This window comes from Thalassophryne amazonica, chromosome 11, assembly GCF_902500255.1.
Source record: "Thalassophryne amazonica chromosome 11, fThaAma1.1, whole genome shotgun sequence".
NCBI classification, from domain to species: Eukaryota; Metazoa; Chordata; class Actinopteri; order Batrachoidiformes; family Batrachoididae; genus Thalassophryne; species Thalassophryne amazonica.
In genome coordinates this window covers 91,044,918-91,064,049 of record NC_047113.1, presented here as the reverse complement: position 1 = coordinate 91,064,049, position 19,132 = coordinate 91,044,918, and the positions used below count along the sequence as shown (strand labels likewise).

General features: G+C 41.7%; 1 protein-coding gene across 1 annotated transcript in view; it reads right to left on the bottom strand.

The window, feature by feature from the left end:
• cenpu (centromere protein U) overlaps positions 1-9,915 on the bottom strand; it is a 47,940-nt gene extending 38,025 nt beyond the window's left edge. Inside the window, exons 1-4 of the mRNA XM_034180969.1 lie at positions 9,688-9,915; positions 8,885-8,972; positions 3,223-3,439; positions 1,721-1,870 (exon numbers count right to left, since the gene is read on the bottom strand). Coding sequence (XP_034036860.1) covers positions 1,721-1,870; positions 3,223-3,439; positions 8,885-8,972; positions 9,688-9,915 — 683 coding nt within the window. The remainder of the gene's footprint in view (positions 1-1,720; positions 1,871-3,222; positions 3,440-8,884; positions 8,973-9,687) is intronic.
• Between the last annotated feature and the right edge of the window lie 9,217 nt (positions 9,916-19,132).

Below are 19,132 nucleotides of genomic sequence, written 5' to 3'. Positions count from 1 at the left end.
AATCATTTACGTAGGGATATTGGGATTTAGCCACGTGTCACTCAGCCAGAAAATCCAAATTTGAGTCTGTCAAAGGTGTTCAATTTGCTTCCCACTTAGGAACAAGGCTCCGTATGTTTAAATGGCCTCCAAGAATTCCTTTCCGCTTACATTCGCGGTCCCAAATCACCTTAGCATGATTAACAGTTTGAAAGTACCTGTACTTTTGTTTCAATGTATTGGGTTTCTTGCATTGGGTCACATTTTGTGGAGTTGCATACTTGCTGCTGCAGGAATAACCTGTGACCACTCGCCGCTCAGTTGATGGAATCTCCAGACCGGTGCACATTGCAATCGTCTCACCAGATATAACACTGGTAGCGGATTGTAGCTTAGGCAGTGTCATGCTACTATTAACACCGGAGCATTTGATGTTGAAAATGTCCATGGAGGTGTCGCCGGTAGCAGATAGTAGCTTAGCCGGAGCCGTGCTACTGCTAACACCGGGGCAGTTGATGTCCGAAGTGCCCACAGAGATCCCGGTGCGCCCGCGACAGTTTCAAGGGCCAGCGGACAAGACCGGGAGATGATCCGTCCTCAGGCCAAAGCCACTCACGTCCAAGGCTCCACAGGAACCAGGTAGAGACGCAGCAACCTCCACGGAATCACTGGGAAAGCTACAAGCCGCCAAAGAAGACCAACACAGCAGCGGTAAGTGGGCTAGGCTAGCTGTGCTGTTGACGTTCTGGGCAGTATTCAAGGTACAGTCCTGTACCAATTCTGATGTATGACCCACTGTGGTCCAGGATTCCGTTCGATGTCGCCGGCAAGTAACAATACAAAAACCAGTTGAAATATTGTCAATTTTGGTGTATTTATGCGCTTCTCCTCGTGCGTAATTGGAGACACTTTAGCATACCCGTTGTGAAGGAGCTTGGAATATATAAGATGTTGGCTCTGGGAGATGACAACACAGTATATTGATATTTCATCAGTATACAAAATAATGTGGTCAAGTAGAGAACTGTGGACCAGCTCTTCAGCAAACATTTAAAAGGCTTTAGCGGTGCGCGCAGCACCTGCCCAGCCGTGCGCCTGCAGCACACCCATTAGTCCGCAGTCTCTGAACTGTTTGTTCGTCGGCGTCTCTGTGCTGTTTGGCACTGTGACTCTCTGTTCCGCTCTGACCACTGGCTCTGGTATGGCCTCCAGGTTGGCAGGGACCTGCACTCCCTTTTCCCACCAACAGTATGTTAGAGATGTGTTGTTCCAGAGAAAAGGCAGCCGTGTGTTTGCACCGCGATGCACGTTGGTCTGTGAGTGACGCGGCACCAGAGGTTTTCTCTCTCTCTCTCTCATACTGCAACCCCATTATTCATTAGTCGCATTGTGTGAAAGGTGCTCGGACTCAGGTAATCACCACTTGGGACTATATATTGTTATTTACATTTAATATCAATACATTATCGTTGCTATTTGTTTGTTATTATATCATTTTATTTCTAGGATGTTTATTCCTATTTTAGTTAATTTTATGAACCACAATGGAAATACGTGTTTGCACTTTATAGTGTGTTATCCATGTATTTTAATGTGCACTATATCTTTGTCTTTTGGTCATTATTTTACAAAATAAGTTCAGCACTAATAAGCATGCATTCAAATAATGGTAGCACTACGTTTTTAAAGTAGGGGACCATACCTTTAAATCCTCTGGATGTGACTTCACCTTGCAACATACCTCCACCCAGCACTCCTCTTCGCAGGTTTCTTTCCAACCAAATGTCTGAGTCCGCTGGCTGTTGATGTGGGGTGTGGATCAGATGACTGAACGGCATCTGCCTCTCCTCTATCCACATCAGGTGCTCCTTTCTTTCTCTTCTCAGGCCAGCTGGAATACAGAGAGGAGATGAATGAGAATACAGATCAGAATACTCAGAAAAAATGCCAAAAGTCACAACTTTTGGCATTTTAGGCTACATTTGGGACACTCCCAGGGCCTGCGCCCTGAATAAGCCATGCTCATTTATGCATATTTGGATACACTGGGACAAGTTCTTTCCAAATTTGCATAAATGGCAGTGGCTTAGTTAGGGCGCTTTTGCATAGGTGGCGCTCTTCATGTTAAGAACGCGATATGTGGCGATTTTCATTTGGCCATATCTCGGCGAGCCCCCTATGGGTTTCAGTGAAACTTGTTTTATTATGTTCCTCTGTATCTCTGCTATTCATGATAAAGATATCAGGAAGGATTTTTGTCTCATTAACCCAGGGTTAATGAGGCAAAACGCCTTCTTGGAGGGTCCCAAATGTAGTCCAAAATGCCAAAAGTTGTGACTTGAAGCGCCACCTATAGGCGGCGCTCTCAGTTAGCCTTGAAAAATATAACGCTAAATGGGAGAACTCCATCCATACATTCATATACCATCAGATCAATGAGGCTTACTGAGGGTGCCAAAGATATTCAAAGGTCAAAATCCACATTTTGTCTATGTCACTGTTTTGGCCCCTTTAACCCCTACCCTAAAAAGGACTGTAATTTTCCTCCCAAAGGGATTTTTGGATACAAAAACGTATTTTGTCTGTTGGACAGTACATATTCCCCTAAAAAAAACTTCAGTGGCCTAGTGATACATATCACCACCCATTTGAAAGTCACAGATTTCGGCTCTTAAGGCCAAATTACACTTTGCATGTCTGTGAAGGTCATGAGCTGCCCACACCTGGTCCTCTGTCCAAACAGCTGCACGTGAGCCACACAAAGATACAGAAATATACAGAGTTACTCAAAAGCACTTTTTGTATGTAACTACTTGAAAGCTGGGACGAGTGCAACTTCCACACATAGTCACTGGATGTTTTCTCTCACAAGTGTACTTCATGCAGTTTTTTTGGAACAGCCTTTTCTGGGCCAACTTGTTACTAATGAGAAAACAACACAAGCCCAAGTGTGAAACAGCGAACAAGTGTCAAACAAATACCTAATTACTTCCGATCCCTTTAAAATAGGTGAACGAGGCACATTGCGTGCAGTATATTCCTATACGCGTCACTGAACAGAAATTACACTGACAACTTAACACTGACAACCTCTGCTATGAAAATATGTTCATTGTTTCAAATACTGATATGCTATGACAAGCCAAAAAAAAACAACATATCACTGTCCAAATACATATGAAGCTAGCACCACTTAAGTCAAGAGAAACCTGTAAAGAAAAAAAAACATCTTCCTGGATGTACCTGGCTTTTCCCCTCACTCTGGGGTTTCTCTTCATCCTCTGTTTCTCATCGTCTGTATCGCTCCGCTCCTGCTGCTTCCTCTTCACAGCAGTTCTTTGTGATTTTCTGGCACGACTCTGTTCCTGCGGTGCGTTGTCATTCCGCTCTTTTCCAGTGTTCTCAAAGATCCCTTCTGGGACATTCGGGTCTTCCATGGCGGTGCTGTGAAGAGGGTTGCCTACATAAAACACCACCAGACTGCTGATTTGACCAACAACGTGATTCAATAACAGAGAAATCTGAGGAAAAGTAAAGAGACGGAGGGAAGCTGAAGGGTTCTAGATGCTCCGAAATACATTTTTTTTCTGCATTTCAGAGCAATATAGTCAAGACATTTCATGAGACTTTCATGAGAAGACTTGAGAAAATCTTGCGAAATACAGCAGTCTGATTATTTATTAGCAAAGTTATACATGTTGTGACAATACAATAAATATTATTCTGTCCCCAATAGTAGGCGGATTATATGCACAATAGTATCCAAGTTGTACTTAATATTCTTCAATATTCAGTTGTACTAATAGAGAAACACAGAGTTTAACAAATTATACAAAGCTTGACTTACCAATTAAAAGGATTATATCAAGTCATGTTTCTACATAAATGTTCAGTGTTTGAACAGAGAAATAAAGTAATAAAGCAACATTATCTTAGAATTACAAACTGTGAAATAATATCACCACAATTACATTATTCTGAGATATTGTACCAGTAACAAAGAGGTCAATTAACAATAACATAATAAGTAATAAAAGTAAGAATACTTCATTGTTGGATTAAATTGCAACATGAACAGCATTGGTTGATTAAACAAAAAAAAAAAAAAAATCACCTTTGTAAAAATCATGAAAGGTACAAAAAAAGAGAAAAGGTGCAAAACAGATCTTAGTTTATAACTTTAACTTTAAAAAAAAAAAAAAAAAGAGGTGAGGATATCCACAATGCCTGGTGAGAAAATGACAAGAATAATTTTATTGTTTATTGAATAATTTTATTATTTTAACACTTTCTAGATAAATACATTCATCCTACCCACAGATCAGAATTACTTCGGATCAGTGGTCCTGATGAGCAAATGCTTGGAAACAACTCGTTTTCCAGAGCTGTGAACTTTCAGTCAGGTTGGCTGCACACTAGGCAATTTCATCACTGACAATGATTCGATACATGACAATACTGACAATACGATGCAATACTGCAGGAGTATAGGGTACCAGAACCAATGCAACATGTGATCTGGTCTTTACAAGACCAAAATAGGGGCTGTGTTGCATTCTATGCATTACATCAGAACCTGTTTCAGGTGAGTGTTTGGACTTCACCAGGGCTGCCCCTTGTCACAAATCCTGTTTGTGATGTTCATGGATGACATTTCAAAGTGGATTGAGGGACCGGAGAGTGTCCAGTTTGGTGACCTCAAAGCTGCATCTCTGCTTTTTGCAGATGATGTGGTTCTGTTGGCTTCATCAGGCAGTTACCTCTGATGTGCACTGAGCAGGTTTGAGGCAGAGTGCGAAGCAACTGAGAATCAGCACCTCTAAATTTGAGACCATGGTCCCCTGTTGGAAGAATGGATTGCCCCCCTCTGGGTCAGAGGAGAGTTACTGCACCAAGTGGAGGATTTTATGTATCTCGAGGTCTTGTTCATGAGTGGGGTAGTAGTGGAACATGAGATAGACAGATGGATTGTGTGGCTTCTGATGTTTTGCAGAGGCTGTATCAAACTGTCATGATGAAGAAGGAGCTGAGCCAGAAGGCCAGACTCTCAATTTACCAGGCGATTTAAGTTTCTTCCTCATAGTCCTGAACTTTGGGTAATAACCAAAAGAATAAGGTCATGGATAAAAGCGTCAGAAATTAATTTTCTATGTGAAGTAGCTGGGCTACACTCCTAGACAGGGCTAGAAGTCTGAATACCTGAGAGGAAATGAGAGTAGAGCCACTGCTTCTTAGCAATGAAAGCAGCTAGCTGAGTTGGTTGGGTCATCTGGTAAGGATGGCCCATGGTCATCATCCCCAGGACTTGGCCGAGGACAGGGAAGTGTGGGATGAGCTGTGTGACCTACTGCCACTGTGACACCAACCCAGATAGCACCAGGAAATAAATGAATGAATGAACGAACAACAGTTAAATATATAAAAATTTCTGAAGTGCCCCGTAGAGCAGATTGCTCAGTGATACAAGGACCGGGGTTGGTTAAGTGTGACATGCACAGTGCACACAGAAGTAAACTAGGGTTGGGTATCGAGAACTGGTTCCTTTCGAGTATCGTTAAGAAATGATTCAATCCACCGATATCAATAGCCTTTTTGCTTAATGATTCCCTTATCGGTCCTTCAGAGCAGCCGTTGTTTTTGAGGGTGTTTCTTTGGAAAATGATCATTCCTCTACGTTGATTACAGACCCTGCAGCGGGTCTGTAATCAACCGTTTCTGCAGCGCGACTTTGAAGCATGAACCATGAAGAAATGCTTTGATCCACTAGCTCGTTGGTTCTTGATTCGCTGCTCTACAGAAACGGCAAGTCCGCTTCTAACCCCTCTCAAAGCCATTAAATATCGTGAGTCGCTTTTGTGTGGATTAAGTCACTAACTGGAACTCTTGTCTTGTTGCAGTTAAAAACGAGAATTGTCCTCCGTTCCGTTGGCACAGCTCCAAACACTGCGTGGCTCTCTGCCGAGACAGAGTCCGGTTGGAATGAATAACTTCAAAACGAATTGCTGCTTTAAATAAAATGACACCTCTTACAAACATTGTAATACAGACAAGAAACTACAATTGACTAAAACGTTTTTTCCTCTCAAAATGAGACGTGCTGTATTCTTTATGAATTACATCCTGATCTGCAGCACAGCAGCTGCAAGAGCTCAGCTCAGCTCAGATGTATGGAAAGGCATTCATGCCATTTAATGTCTGAAAGGAAATTCTTTTGACAAAAACTACAGATTTCGCAGGAAGACCGTTCCACAGAGCGGATGCACGATAAGTTCTTTGACCCGCAGACATGGAAAACCTGTAAAGCCTACTTTTACTACACAAAAAATTCATAAGAGGTATCAATAAGGGAATCGATAATGGTGTCGATATTGATAAAATCTTATCAATACCCATCCCTAAAGAAAACTGAGCTTTGTTGTTATCATCTGGCGTCAGCCATCCAAGACCACAAAGCTGTGAGGCACTCCAAAATGAAGACAAAGTTTTACAGCGTTTTTTATGAAATGCAAAAATGACAGACAGCAAAGATCAGTTTAAAAAAAAGTCCTTTGTGCTCAGTGTAAAAAAGAAAAAGAAAAAAAAAAGCAAAGAATTGCAGTTCATTTTTTACGCACCCAGAGAGATTTGATCTTTCTTCACCAACTATTAACTCAATAAACACGCCGTATGTTTACAATAATTTTTTTTTCAGCCAGGCAGCGACATCTACAACTAAGCCTCTTTTTATACAGAAGGCTGCAGTGGTGTGTAACGCCTTTGAAAATGGAATTCTGAGTGAAGCCAAGTACTTTCCACTCATTAAAATGCACAGAAATCATTGTTTTTGCCAGTAGTACTACTAGAATTTTGAAGGTTAATTTTATGCATGTCATGCTGGCAATTCAGAAGCAAAGTACTCTCACCACATCATGCATTCATTTGACGATGTAGCGGAGGCTTGGATCAATTCACTGGATCGGTCCTGTCCTTCCAATATCCAACACCTGAACTACATCAACATCGGATCCAACGCAGGTCAGGCTTAGCATAACCACACATCATGAGATTAAAAGTTGGCAAAAGGTCTCAGACTGACTGGAGCAGAAACGCATCTGCAGGTTGATCTGATAACCACATCACGCAACCAGATCTTATGGGCCCAGACTAGGGATGGGTATTGATAAGATTTTATCGATATCGATGCCATTATCGATTCTGCTTAGTATCCGATTCCTTATCGATTCCCTTATCAATACCGCTTGTGAATTTTGTACTAAAAGTAGGCTTTGCAGGTTTTCTATGTATTTCATTGAGTCTTAAAGCAAACAAATATGAAACTGGTAACTGTATCCTTGGTCTTGATAAACAAAATGGTGTTTCGCTTTGAAGTTATTAATTCCGACTGGATTCTATCATTCTAACTTGCCTCGGCAGAGAGCCGCGCAGCGTTTGGAGCTGTGTGAACAGAACGGAGGACAATTCTCGTTTCTTTCTCGCAACTAGACAGGAGTCCCAGTTAGTAACTTTAATCCGCTCAAGGTGACTCACGATTTCAAATATTCAGGGATGAAAGTGGTGAAAAACAAAAAAAAGCTGAAACCCAAAATTACCCCCCAACACCACGTGCATGAAAATGTTTGAATTCTAGAAGCTCTGAAATGCAATCTGGGACTATTCCAGACGATAAACTGCAGTGAGTGGAGCATCCATTTTGGTGAGGAAAGAAAAAAAAAAAAAAAAAACAACTTTCCTTATTCAAATTCATTCCAGTAGTATTCTGCTTTTACTAGGACGCAGCAGTTTCCTATCTTGGCAGACAGTTCTGGAGGAAAACACTGAAGAAATTAACACTTTGAAAATATGGTTTGACCAAAACAAACTGTCATTAAACTTAAATAAGACAGGGATGAAATGGAGGTGTAAGAGTCACTTGGTGTTCAGAGGAAACACTTATTTCTGTATGTATGTATGTATTTATTTATTTATTTATGTATGTTCATTGTAAGTTGGTTTTATATTTTCTGTTGTGTTTTTATTCAGGTTCTTTTTGTCTCTCTCTAAAATTGTATAAAATCATTAGATTAGTTATTATTACTATTATTGTTGTGCTTGCTATTATTATTAATATCTAAACAAAAATAAGTGTAAAAAATGTTACAATCTGTAATACATTTGACTCTTTTACGACAACAAATGCTTGACAGCTGCAACTGCTTAATGCCAACTTTAACATTGAAAATGCCATAGACATGCTAACGTGTTAGCATCGGTCCCATTTTTAAGTTATAAAATACATCTATCAACTGTTTCAGAAGACCATAACAGGTAGGTTTAACATAAAAAAGGTAAAACTCACAGCCATATGCTCTTCAGGGTTTTAGCGGGGGAAAGCGAAAGAAAAAAATTAATAAATGAAGCAACGATCGAAGCAATGCTTCGATCAGCAAATCACTGCTTCGATTGGTTCAAGGTTCAAAGCAAAGCCGCGCTGCAGAAAAGTTGATTACAGACCCGCTGCAGGGTCTGTAATCAATGTAGAGAAATTATCATTTTCCTGACAAACTCCCCCAAAAACAATGGCCACTCTGAAGGTCACTGTATCCTTGATCTCTGGACAGAGAGATCAAGGATACAGTTAAGTAAACGATTCCCTTATCTGGGAATCATTTACTTAACAATTCCCAGATAAGGGAGGTTATTGATGTCGGTGAATCGAACCATTTCTTAACAATACCCGAAAGGAACCGGTTCTCGATCCCCATCCCTAGACCAGACTGCCATCCGCTTCACCACACACCCTGTTTGACATGACCAGCAGATACTGTGAGACCTAACTTCTCAAGTGCACGCAGCTCTGAAATGACCCGTTCATATCAGCCTGCAGAGAAAGAGTCAGACTCAGTGTGTGTCTAGCCAATGCACTCACCATAATCGCACTGGAGTCTCTTCAGGAAGCTATCTCTCTCTATGTTGGAAAGGTCTGGGCAATCCAAATGATCTGAAGATGAATTTTTCTGGAAATGAACACATCATACAGCAAGACAATAAAAATTCAGTCAGTAGCTAAAAACAAATATTTGTTTCTTGTGTCATGCTCTCACACTGATTTTTAAAAAATGCTAAAATATAACAAGGCAGCCTGCGCAAGTAAGGTCTATGTGTGGGGAAACCCTGGTAGTATGAAATAACTCTACTGAGGATAGGGACTTTCCAATGAAGGCCCTTTTTTTTTTTGGTCTTCAATTCAATTTATTTACCGTTGCGTATCTGCCAGGATGAGTCCCAAACAGATGCACAGAGCACACAAGTACATTAAAGTCAATGTGCTTGAAAACTGAACAGCTCTGCAATGCCTGAAGAAAAAAAAAAAATACTACCTGTACTCATAACTACTCCTTAATGTTTTTTTTAACAAAAGAAGCAGTTTTTGTTTTAATATACTTCACATCACATCCACTGTGTGTAGCACTGTAGTAGCATTTACTTAAATTAAGGTTGGATGTGATGATGGTAGTTTACTTCTAACTGCCAGGTGTCAGTAGTAGTAGTAGTAGTAGTAGTAGTAGCAGTAGTAGTAGTAGTAGTAGAAGAATTGGCCATTGTAGGGGGTTGTGCATCCTGAAAAGTGACGCGGCTGAAGTGATGTCAGCTCTGGTTGAAAAGTCCAATTTGGGAACAGCAGTCCCCACCACACCGGATGCAGATGAAATTGGTTGTGGAGTTGGTTACCTGTGGACACACCTTCCAGCTGGCTTTTTCCCATTTGGCCAGCCTTAGGATGTACTCTTCAGTCAACCTCAACTGTTTGTGGAGCATACTGCACCATCTGCTGCCTTCTCCCATTTCTGTGTCAATGTCCAGAACTTTCACCTCACGTTTGCAGACAGCCTGGTAGTGAAGCTGAGAATTTGCCAACAGATGTCTTGCAAGAGGATATCGTTTTGGGATAATGGCCATCTCCCATCCGATACACATGGACAAGCCAATGCAGCCTACATTATCTGAGCAGTGTGGACATGGTGGGAAGGCCAGTACTTGTCAGGATCTGGGCATTTAGCACATTGTCACTCCATGCGATGCCTTGCTGATGTGTGTTGATTTCAGGATCAAGGGACATGCAGTCAGAGAAGGTGAACAAATGGTTATTGAATTGGTGCCAATGAGAGTGCTAAGAGGGTGTGTAAGGTTAGACCTTACTGTCATGGTCTGCCTTCCAATCCTGTTTTTAACCTAGTTGTAGTTTGTGAGTTTTTCCCCCCAGATGGTGCACTCAGAGCTGATTCACACATGCTGCACCTCACTGCTCATCACGGCCGCACACCTGCCATGTATGAGCGGCTCATGAGCAGCAGGCTATTTAAACTGAGACTTTCAGCTCACGGTTGTCAGATACTTGACGATCATCTTCCTAGTGTTCCAGTCCTGCCTGGTGCTTTCCGAGACTCCTGACCTTGACCTCGTCTTCCTGCTGCTCCTATGTGCTAAGACGATGGAGCTTCCCGCAGCTGTACTCAAGGTAACTTGGCCAGCTCTCTAATTCCTGTATTACAGCATAGTGTCTTTCCTGATGTTCCAGATGCTATCTTGCGTGGCTCTCACACTGCCTTGATCCCTGGTTCCACGTCTAGCTGCACAGCAATGTCACTTTGGAACTCTCCGGCTCTCAGCTCAGAGCGCGCGGCACTGATCCACTCCAGTTAAATTCCTTCATGTCTCTGTGGGATTTCCGCTCCCACTCATTCCTGCCTATGACTGCATGTCCAAGAAATATTCCCAAGAACTGTATGAACTGTGACACTGAACTACTAAGAACCTTTCAAGCCGTCAAGTCCCACTTAATTGGAACTGCATCACAGTTGCGCGGCACTTGACCTCTGACCTCAGAAGATAATTCATGAACTGTGAATGATTCCTGAACAGCAAACCTTATTTCCATAACTGTGAACACTTCTTTGTTAAGCCTCCTGTAAACTGTTGAAGGCATCCTGTGTTACGAGTGCAATCACTCACCATCTTTCTCGTCCGTTCTCCTAGCTCCCGGTCTCAGCTCTGTGCGTTCCACTTAGTTCATGGCTCTGAACCTCTCAATATCTCAGTTCCGTTGCAAGACTAGCTCGGGAGCCTGCAGCTCCCTATTTTCCACTGCCATGCACGGGCTGACTCTCCACTCTGCAGGCACCCCCAGCGCAGCATTATTATTTCCCTTTTTGTAAATAAACATCTTTTCATTCACAACCCGTTCTGTTCCTTGCTCCCAACATTTGGGTCTATAGCCTTAACCGGTCCCGTCCTGTCCAGACCTCTAACCATAACATGTACTCTTGTAAAGCACCTTGAGGCAATTGATATCTTGATCGGAACTGGCAAAGGGTGATGTGAGACCAAGGAAGTGGAGTGTGGTTAATTAGATTATTTTATGGGAAACTCAGTTCGTGAGTGGACATTAATCATTTATGAAGATGCAACACTGTTAATATCACAGCCAGGCAGGGAGCTAACACAAACAATATATTTTGTTGACACGTAGGCCTAATTTATCCAATGCAAATTATCACTTACCACTGTCCTGTTTTTTTTTTCCTTATTCTTCCTTTCTCTTCTTTCTTTTCTGGCTTCCTGACATATAACTCTGCTTCATGATTGCTGAAGTCTTGTATTATGCTGTGTCCCGAGTCCCGTATGAACGAGTCGAGATGAGCTCCACCATGCAACTGCGCTCACCTCACCCTTCGAGTTGAGCTACGTCATGTGGCTGGCTACTGTGGGAGGGGCCCCCTTGAGGGGGATTCTGATAACAGTGTTGCTGCACTTTCCTGCATTGACTGTCACAGAATTTAAAGAGGTGCTCACATAGTTTGTCGCTGCATAAAATTCCTAACCAGTCATTGTCTGGGGGCACCAGGCCAGGTTGGGCCTTAAGGCAATTAATTGGTTTGCTTGCCTTGTTGCAACGGACCTGATACTGTAGAGCATTTTACTCAGAAATCACACTGGGACTTGGGGCAGACAGACTTGCCCCCAATCTCAATTCTCTTTTGTACCCCTTCCCTTTGGCCCTACCCCTATGCCTACCCCTTTAAAACAAGGGGTAACGTGAAGGGGTATGCCTCTTGCCCTATGAATTGAGACACCCCTCCACCTTAGGGGGAAAAACTGCCCGTGTCAAACTGCCGTCTTCACCGTTTGTTAACATGGCAACCGAAACGCAACTTGTTGCAGTAGCCTGTTTGCTCTTTTTATTTTCTCGCCTTTCTGAGTAAATGCAAAGAAATAGAAGAAGTCGCAGATTTCTTCGACACATCGCAATCATGTCATGTTATTTAATTTAATGAATTTGTAATTTATAATAATAATAGTATTAATAATTAATTAATTAGTAATTCATGTTAATCCTTATCCTTCAAAGGCCCTCCAATTCCTCGGGGGGAATCCCTAGGCGTTTTGAAGCCAGCTGGGAGACGTAATCCTTCTAGCATGTTGTGAGACTTCCGCCAGGAACTCCTCACAGCTGGATGTGCCTGTAAGACTAGGAGGCATCCTGTAAATGCGAAGGAGCAATGGCTATACTCAGAGTTCCACCCTGATATTTGAATTCCTCACCCTGTCCTGTGACTGTGGAGGAATCTCATTTCCGCTGCTTGCATCTTTTGCACAGGTATGTCAGCCATGATATTTGAACAGTATCTCAGGGTGAAACTCATCCACTCCAGGGGCCTCATGTACAAAGCGTGCATACGCACAAAAACGTAGTGTACATCTGTCGCCACGCCAACGTTCAGATGTATCAAAAGTGAAATGACTGTGGAAATGTGCGATGCGTCACACAAAAATCTTGGCTGGCGTATGCACGTTTCTACAGCTATTGTTCCACTGCTGACACACGGAGGTGATGCTGGGAACTGTTAATAGTGTGAAAACATTAAGCCATCAGAGTGATGTGCACATCAGCAACAAAAAGATGAGCAATTAACACACCCACGTGTTTGCAATTATATGGATGGATGTAAAAGCATGCACAAAGTGATGCGCAAAATGGCACTAACAGTGGCTGTGTGAGCATTGTTAAAGGACCTTTCAAATGGTGCAATCTGACGTGACCGTGTATTCAGGGAACATGAGGCTTTTCTTGCAAATGATGAAAATTGGCTCATAAACCGATTCCGATCATCAAGGCCACTGTTACTGGAGTTGTGCGCAAAACGAGGCCGGCCCAGTGCCCAGGTATCGGTACACACTCCTTTCCAGTTAGTGTTGGAAATATGCCAACCGGCTACCAACTGCCAATAAACCCTATCCAGTTGTTAAGCTCTGACATAACGCATCATGTGATAAATCTGTTTCCGGGTCCAAAGACCTGCAAAATTACAATTAAAGTTACGTCTGTATGATCCTTTTAAGGATCTACAGTTTAAGTTTAGTTTGTGTTTACAGTGTGCGCAAACCTCTGTCCCTCCCTTCTCCGCCTCCATCTCCATTAACCGCATTTGTCTGGTTCTATGGTCAGAACACTTAATAAAACTTTTTTTCTTTTAATATTTTATTATGCACAGGTAAAATATACATCTGCTTGTTAATAAAAAAATTATTTATTACAATAAACAGGACGTTAAGTGCAAACTTCACTTTCCCCCCAAACGACATGAACAGGAAGCGATCACAGCTCACAGCAATTCCCATTGAAAATAACGGAGAAACGACCTGAGCTTCTGGCATTTTTACATAAAACAAACGCAATAACAATGTCTAAAAACCCAGTTAATATATCCAGGAGAGTTTTAGGCACAATATACAAAGAGTTTTATGTTGCGATGTTAATGCTGTTGTCTGTGTGCAACTGTTTAAGTGCAGCCTGATCAGACTGTCTCAATGCAGTTCTCAATGTTAATGACAGCGCACCTTTTTTGTTTGGAGCCGAAAGTTGAAAATCACATGATGCGTTACGTCACACTTAATAACCAGATAGAAGAAGAGAAGTACCGTTAAGTAGACAATGAATTAATAAACAAACAAAAATCAATCAATCAATCAATCAATTTTTTTTTATATAGCGCCAAATCACAACAAACAGTTGCCCCAAGGCGCTTTATATTGTAAGGCAAGGCCATACAATAATGATGTAAAACCCCAACGGTCAAAACGACCCCCTGTGAGCAAGCACTTGGCTACAGTGGGAAGGAAAAACTCCCTTTTAACAGGAAGAAACCTCCAGCAGAACCAGGCTCAGGGAGGGGCAGTCTTCTGCTGGGACTGGTTGGGGCTGAGGGAGAGAACCAGGAAAAAGACATGCTGTGGAGGGGAGCAGAGATCGATCACTAATGATTAAATGCAGAGTGGTGCATACAGAGCAAAAAGAGAAAGAAACAGTGCATCATGGGAACCCCCCAGCAGTCTACGTCTATAGCAGCATAACTAAGGGATGGTTCAGGGTCACCTGATCCAGCCCTAACTATAAGCTTTAGCAAAAAGGAAAGTTTTAAGCCTAATCTTAAAAGTAGAGAGGGTGTCTGTCTCCCTGATCTGAATTGGGAAAAATCTACACAGAAGCTATAAACAGTGGAGTGGCATCCATTAAAGATAGATATGGTGCATATATGAAGTGCAGTAGAGCATGGATATGTTTTTGAAATGCACTGCCACACTGTTGGTGAGCTAGAACGCATTGAATAGAGACGTGCCCATCAGCACTCTCGATATGTCACTTCAGCAACAGGCTGAAGACAGATTGGGGATTATAATCAGTGCAAATATGCCTTCATTGAACCTGATACCAATCGTTGAGACTGGATCGGGATATCCCTAGTTGACAGATATCCATCTACAGACAGAGAGCTTACAGCTATGCTTTCACGTATCGTGTACGTTGGCCATTGATGAACTGACCGAACCAGTGTGATGACCAGCAACCACTTTTACTCTTCTGCCTTTTTTGGCACTGTGGGAAAAAAAAAGGAAGAATACATAATAAACAATGCACACCGAATAAAAGGCTTAGTGTTTCTATATCCATTCACAGTACTTTGGACCAGGCACATGCAAATAGGCCTGTCACGGTAACAAATATTGCTGGATGATATACTGCTTCAGAAATACCATGATAAATATAATATTGTCACAATATAATTGTTGATGTTGTTTTAAGATCATGTTATGCCACTGATAATGACCAGCCAGCCTACTGAGGAAATCATTTCATCCACTTGTACCCACAATCTAGTTCTTTTGGTCATGACCCAACCCTCATAACAACAGGTGAGAGTAGGAACGAAGACTGACCAGTAGATCCAGAGCTGCGCCTTTTGGCTAAGCTGCCTTTTGTTTTTATTTACAGCGAATACAATACTGTCCCTTGCTGCACCGATTCTTCGGCCAATCTCATGCTCCATTGACCCCTCACTCATGAACAAGTCCCCGAGGTACTTGAATCCATCGGTTTCCTGCTGAGAACCATGGCCTCAGATTTAGAGGTGCACATTTTTCGTTGTCACCTATACTTTAAACTGACTTTATTGATGAGTCTGACCCCTTTGAAAAGTGACCAAATTACATGTATTTGTACTGAGTTTGGCAATGTGTTCACCAGCCACGAGAGGACGCTGGGGTAATGCTCGACCTTGAGAATAGTTAAGTCATGGGTTAAAGCAATAAATTTTCATCCATCCATCCATTTTCTTCCACTTTATCCGGAGTCGGGTCGCGGGGGCAGCAGCTCAAGCAAAGCCGCCCAGATCTCCCGATCCACACACACCTCCCCCAGCTCCTCCGGGGGAACCCCAAGGTGTTCCCAAGCCAGCCAAGAGATGTAGTCCCTCCAGCGTGTCCTGGGTCTTCCCCAGGGCCTCCTCACAATTTTCATCTGACTGAAATTTTTTCCTGGCAAAAATCAATGCCAGCAATTCCCTAAAAATAAATGATAAATGCACGCAGAACACAATGCGCATGCTCTCCCTTCACTCACTGCCTCCGGGGGTACGGAAGCGGGACCCACAATGAATCCAAGTCATGGCCACGGAGCTCTGCAGCTGCGGTTACCAAGACCATGCAGCGGGCACTGCGCATCAAAACAGCGAGCGTAGTCTCTGGACCTGTCGCTGGAGTTGGATGCAGCTCGGCACAGCAGACAGGGGGGCGGTGTGAGTGGCCCGCTGCGGCATTTAAGCGCATCGGAGGCAGTGAGAGCAATCACTGTGATGCCGACCGGTGCCGCGACCCGCCCGCCTGATAAGGACGCAGAACACAATGCGCTGTTAAAAAAACAAAAGAAGAAGCATGCAAAATTGCACTGCAAAGGGAGTTACGTTCTAAAAATAACCCGCGATAGGCAAAATCCGCGAAGTAGTCAGCGTTATTTTTTACAATTATTATAGATGTTTTAAGGCTGTAAAAGCCCTCACTATACACTTTTCTCAAACAGGCATTAACATTTTCTCACTTTTCTCTTCTGTGTAAACACTCAAAGTTCAAACCTTAGTAGGAAAAAATATAACGTTTTCCTATAAATAATTATGATGGGTTTTAGAACTAACGAATTTAATTTTAACGATCCACCTACGAGGTTGGACACATAAGAAATTATTAATAGGTGACTCACTAGTATTTCACAGTTCCACTGACCGCGCCTCTTCGTCGTGGCACCGCTCAGCTGCCGGATTGGCTACTCGGGTGGTATGAAAAATATTACCCTCTGCGAAAAGGGTGTATTGCTATTATTCTTTAGTGTTTTATCCAATCATATTGGCGTACCATTTATAGGTATATGATAATAGTTATTACTTTTGTTGTTGTTGCTATTATTATTAATATATACATAAAAATAAATAAAAAAAAATTACAATTCGTAATACATATGACTATTTTACGACAACAAACACTAAGCCATTAATTATTTATTATACAGAAAACAAATGCACACAAACTGTGCAGCTTAATGCTAACTTTAACATTGAAAATGCCATAGATATGCTAATGTGTTAGCATCGGTCCCGTTTTAAGTTATAAAATACATCTATCAACTGTTTTAGAAGACCATAACAGGTCGGCTTAATATAAAAAAAGGTAAATATTACTCACAGACATATGTTCTTTTGGGTTTTAGTGGGGCAAAATTAAGATAAAGCGAAATAATACAACAAACCATCGAAACAGTGAGACGGATCAATGCTTCATTGGTTCAAAGCAAAGCCACACCCCACTCTTCTTGGGGAAGGTCTGCCAATGTTCCCATGAAGACAGGGAGTAGGAGGACCGTGGCTCATGGCAAACAGAACAGAGAGGAAGGAAAATTCACACAGTCCCTTCCTCCGCAGTCCATGCTGACATTGCCTGCTGCTTTGATTAGCGCAGAATGGGATGTTGCTTTGACAGTGAGACTATCATATTTCTGCCCCAAAACACGCATGACAGCACGTGCGGACGCGTATGTGTGGTTAAATTTTCCAAATGACGGAAATCCGTCATGGTGACGGAGAACCTTAACCTATGAGTTAAGTATTATTTAATGCCTCATAGACCTTTTTTCTCAATAACAGGAATATGGAATCCACTGTGAAAAGGAGTTCCTGTGAACTGCCAACACAACAGAAAAACACACCTGGCACATAATGGATTCAGGTGGATCAGCGAATTTTGTCCATTATAGTCGAAATCCGTTATATGTATAAAACAGACAAAATCTGTTACATGTATGTAACGGATTAGTTACAGTCAGGAGGTGCCGAACCATCTATAGGAATACTGAATCAGGACCTACCTCATTTCATGACTAGGTCAAAAATTCTTCTGAAATAAATAAATAAATAAAGGCCTGGCTTAAATAAGCAATGGGCATTATGTGCATTAAAAAGATTACATTTAGTTGAGTCACTCTTTTTCTAAGTCTACTGTGGAGTGGTTCCTTAAAATCGTCTGCAGCTTTTTTTTTTTTTTAATTGTCTGTGGCTCTTTAACTCCATGGCAATTTAAAGTTCTCCATGGCACCTTTTTTTTCTTTATATAATTTTTATTTTCAAATACAAGTCACAGACGTAAGGTACAAAAATATATTTTTTTCCCCATATAACAGAAACAAAGCAGAATACCATAATTACCCTTGACTCTCTCCCTAATCCATGATCCTCTAGTCTGTATACGTAAATCAAAATGAAATCTAGAACAAGTGACAACCAGAAGTCAAAACAATATAACACAAATTTATAGGCATGTCACAGATTACAATCTGACTAAACTAAAGAGTTTTCATGGCAGTTTTTCTGGATTATGCTTTCTGGATTTGTTCCCCAATAAGGGATTCTTTCTTCAAATCATCTACTGTACCTCCAATCCAAGGTACAGGTTGTACAATGTTTCTCCATGAAATGCAAGTCATTTCAGCTGCGTTTTCCAACTTTGTATTGTGAAGTTTGTCATATTTGCGGACTTTTGTACAAACGTATTTGAATCCAAATCAGAATGCGCACTGCAAAACTTTTAAAATATGACAGGAGATGGAGTGAAAAGTGACAAATCACAACCTTTGTGTCTCTGATTTAGCAGGTGCACATCAGGCTGCGGGTCCTGTGTCTGAGCACGGTTTCCAAAAAAAAACAAACAAAAAAAAAAAACAGCTGGTCTTTTAATCACGGAAATACTGTACCCACTTTCCTCAAATTAATGAGAAAGAAAATCCGTTATACAAAATTCAGTATATACGGTGTTTATTACATTGAAAACCATACAAAAGCACTGTCACTTTTGTTTTTGCCCAGTGAGTGTGAGTATCTGGTTTATAGTTTATTACACGATGATGACTTTTACTCATCAATTTCTAAGGTTTTACTGTATTTGTTTACTTATTGCTGGAAAAAGTTTTCCACAACGATTGCGTATTTCCGGTCAAATATACGGAAGTTGGGTGAAAGGTCTTTTGGCCTTCACATATTCACAGTCTCTAAATGCACAACAGAAAAAGATGACAGAAGGGCACCCAGAGTTTCTAGGAACAGGATCTGATATCAGATTTTCAGTTACAAGAGAAACCCTGAAATTGACATTTGTCTGCTTCCTTTATGGCATAAATAACAGTGTCCATTAAGCCAGGGTGCAAGCTCAGTAAAAGAGGCAAAACATTTGTTTGAATGCAATAAATGTCAAGCTTGTGTGTGTTTACACCTTTGGATTTTGATGATGACATTAATTTACA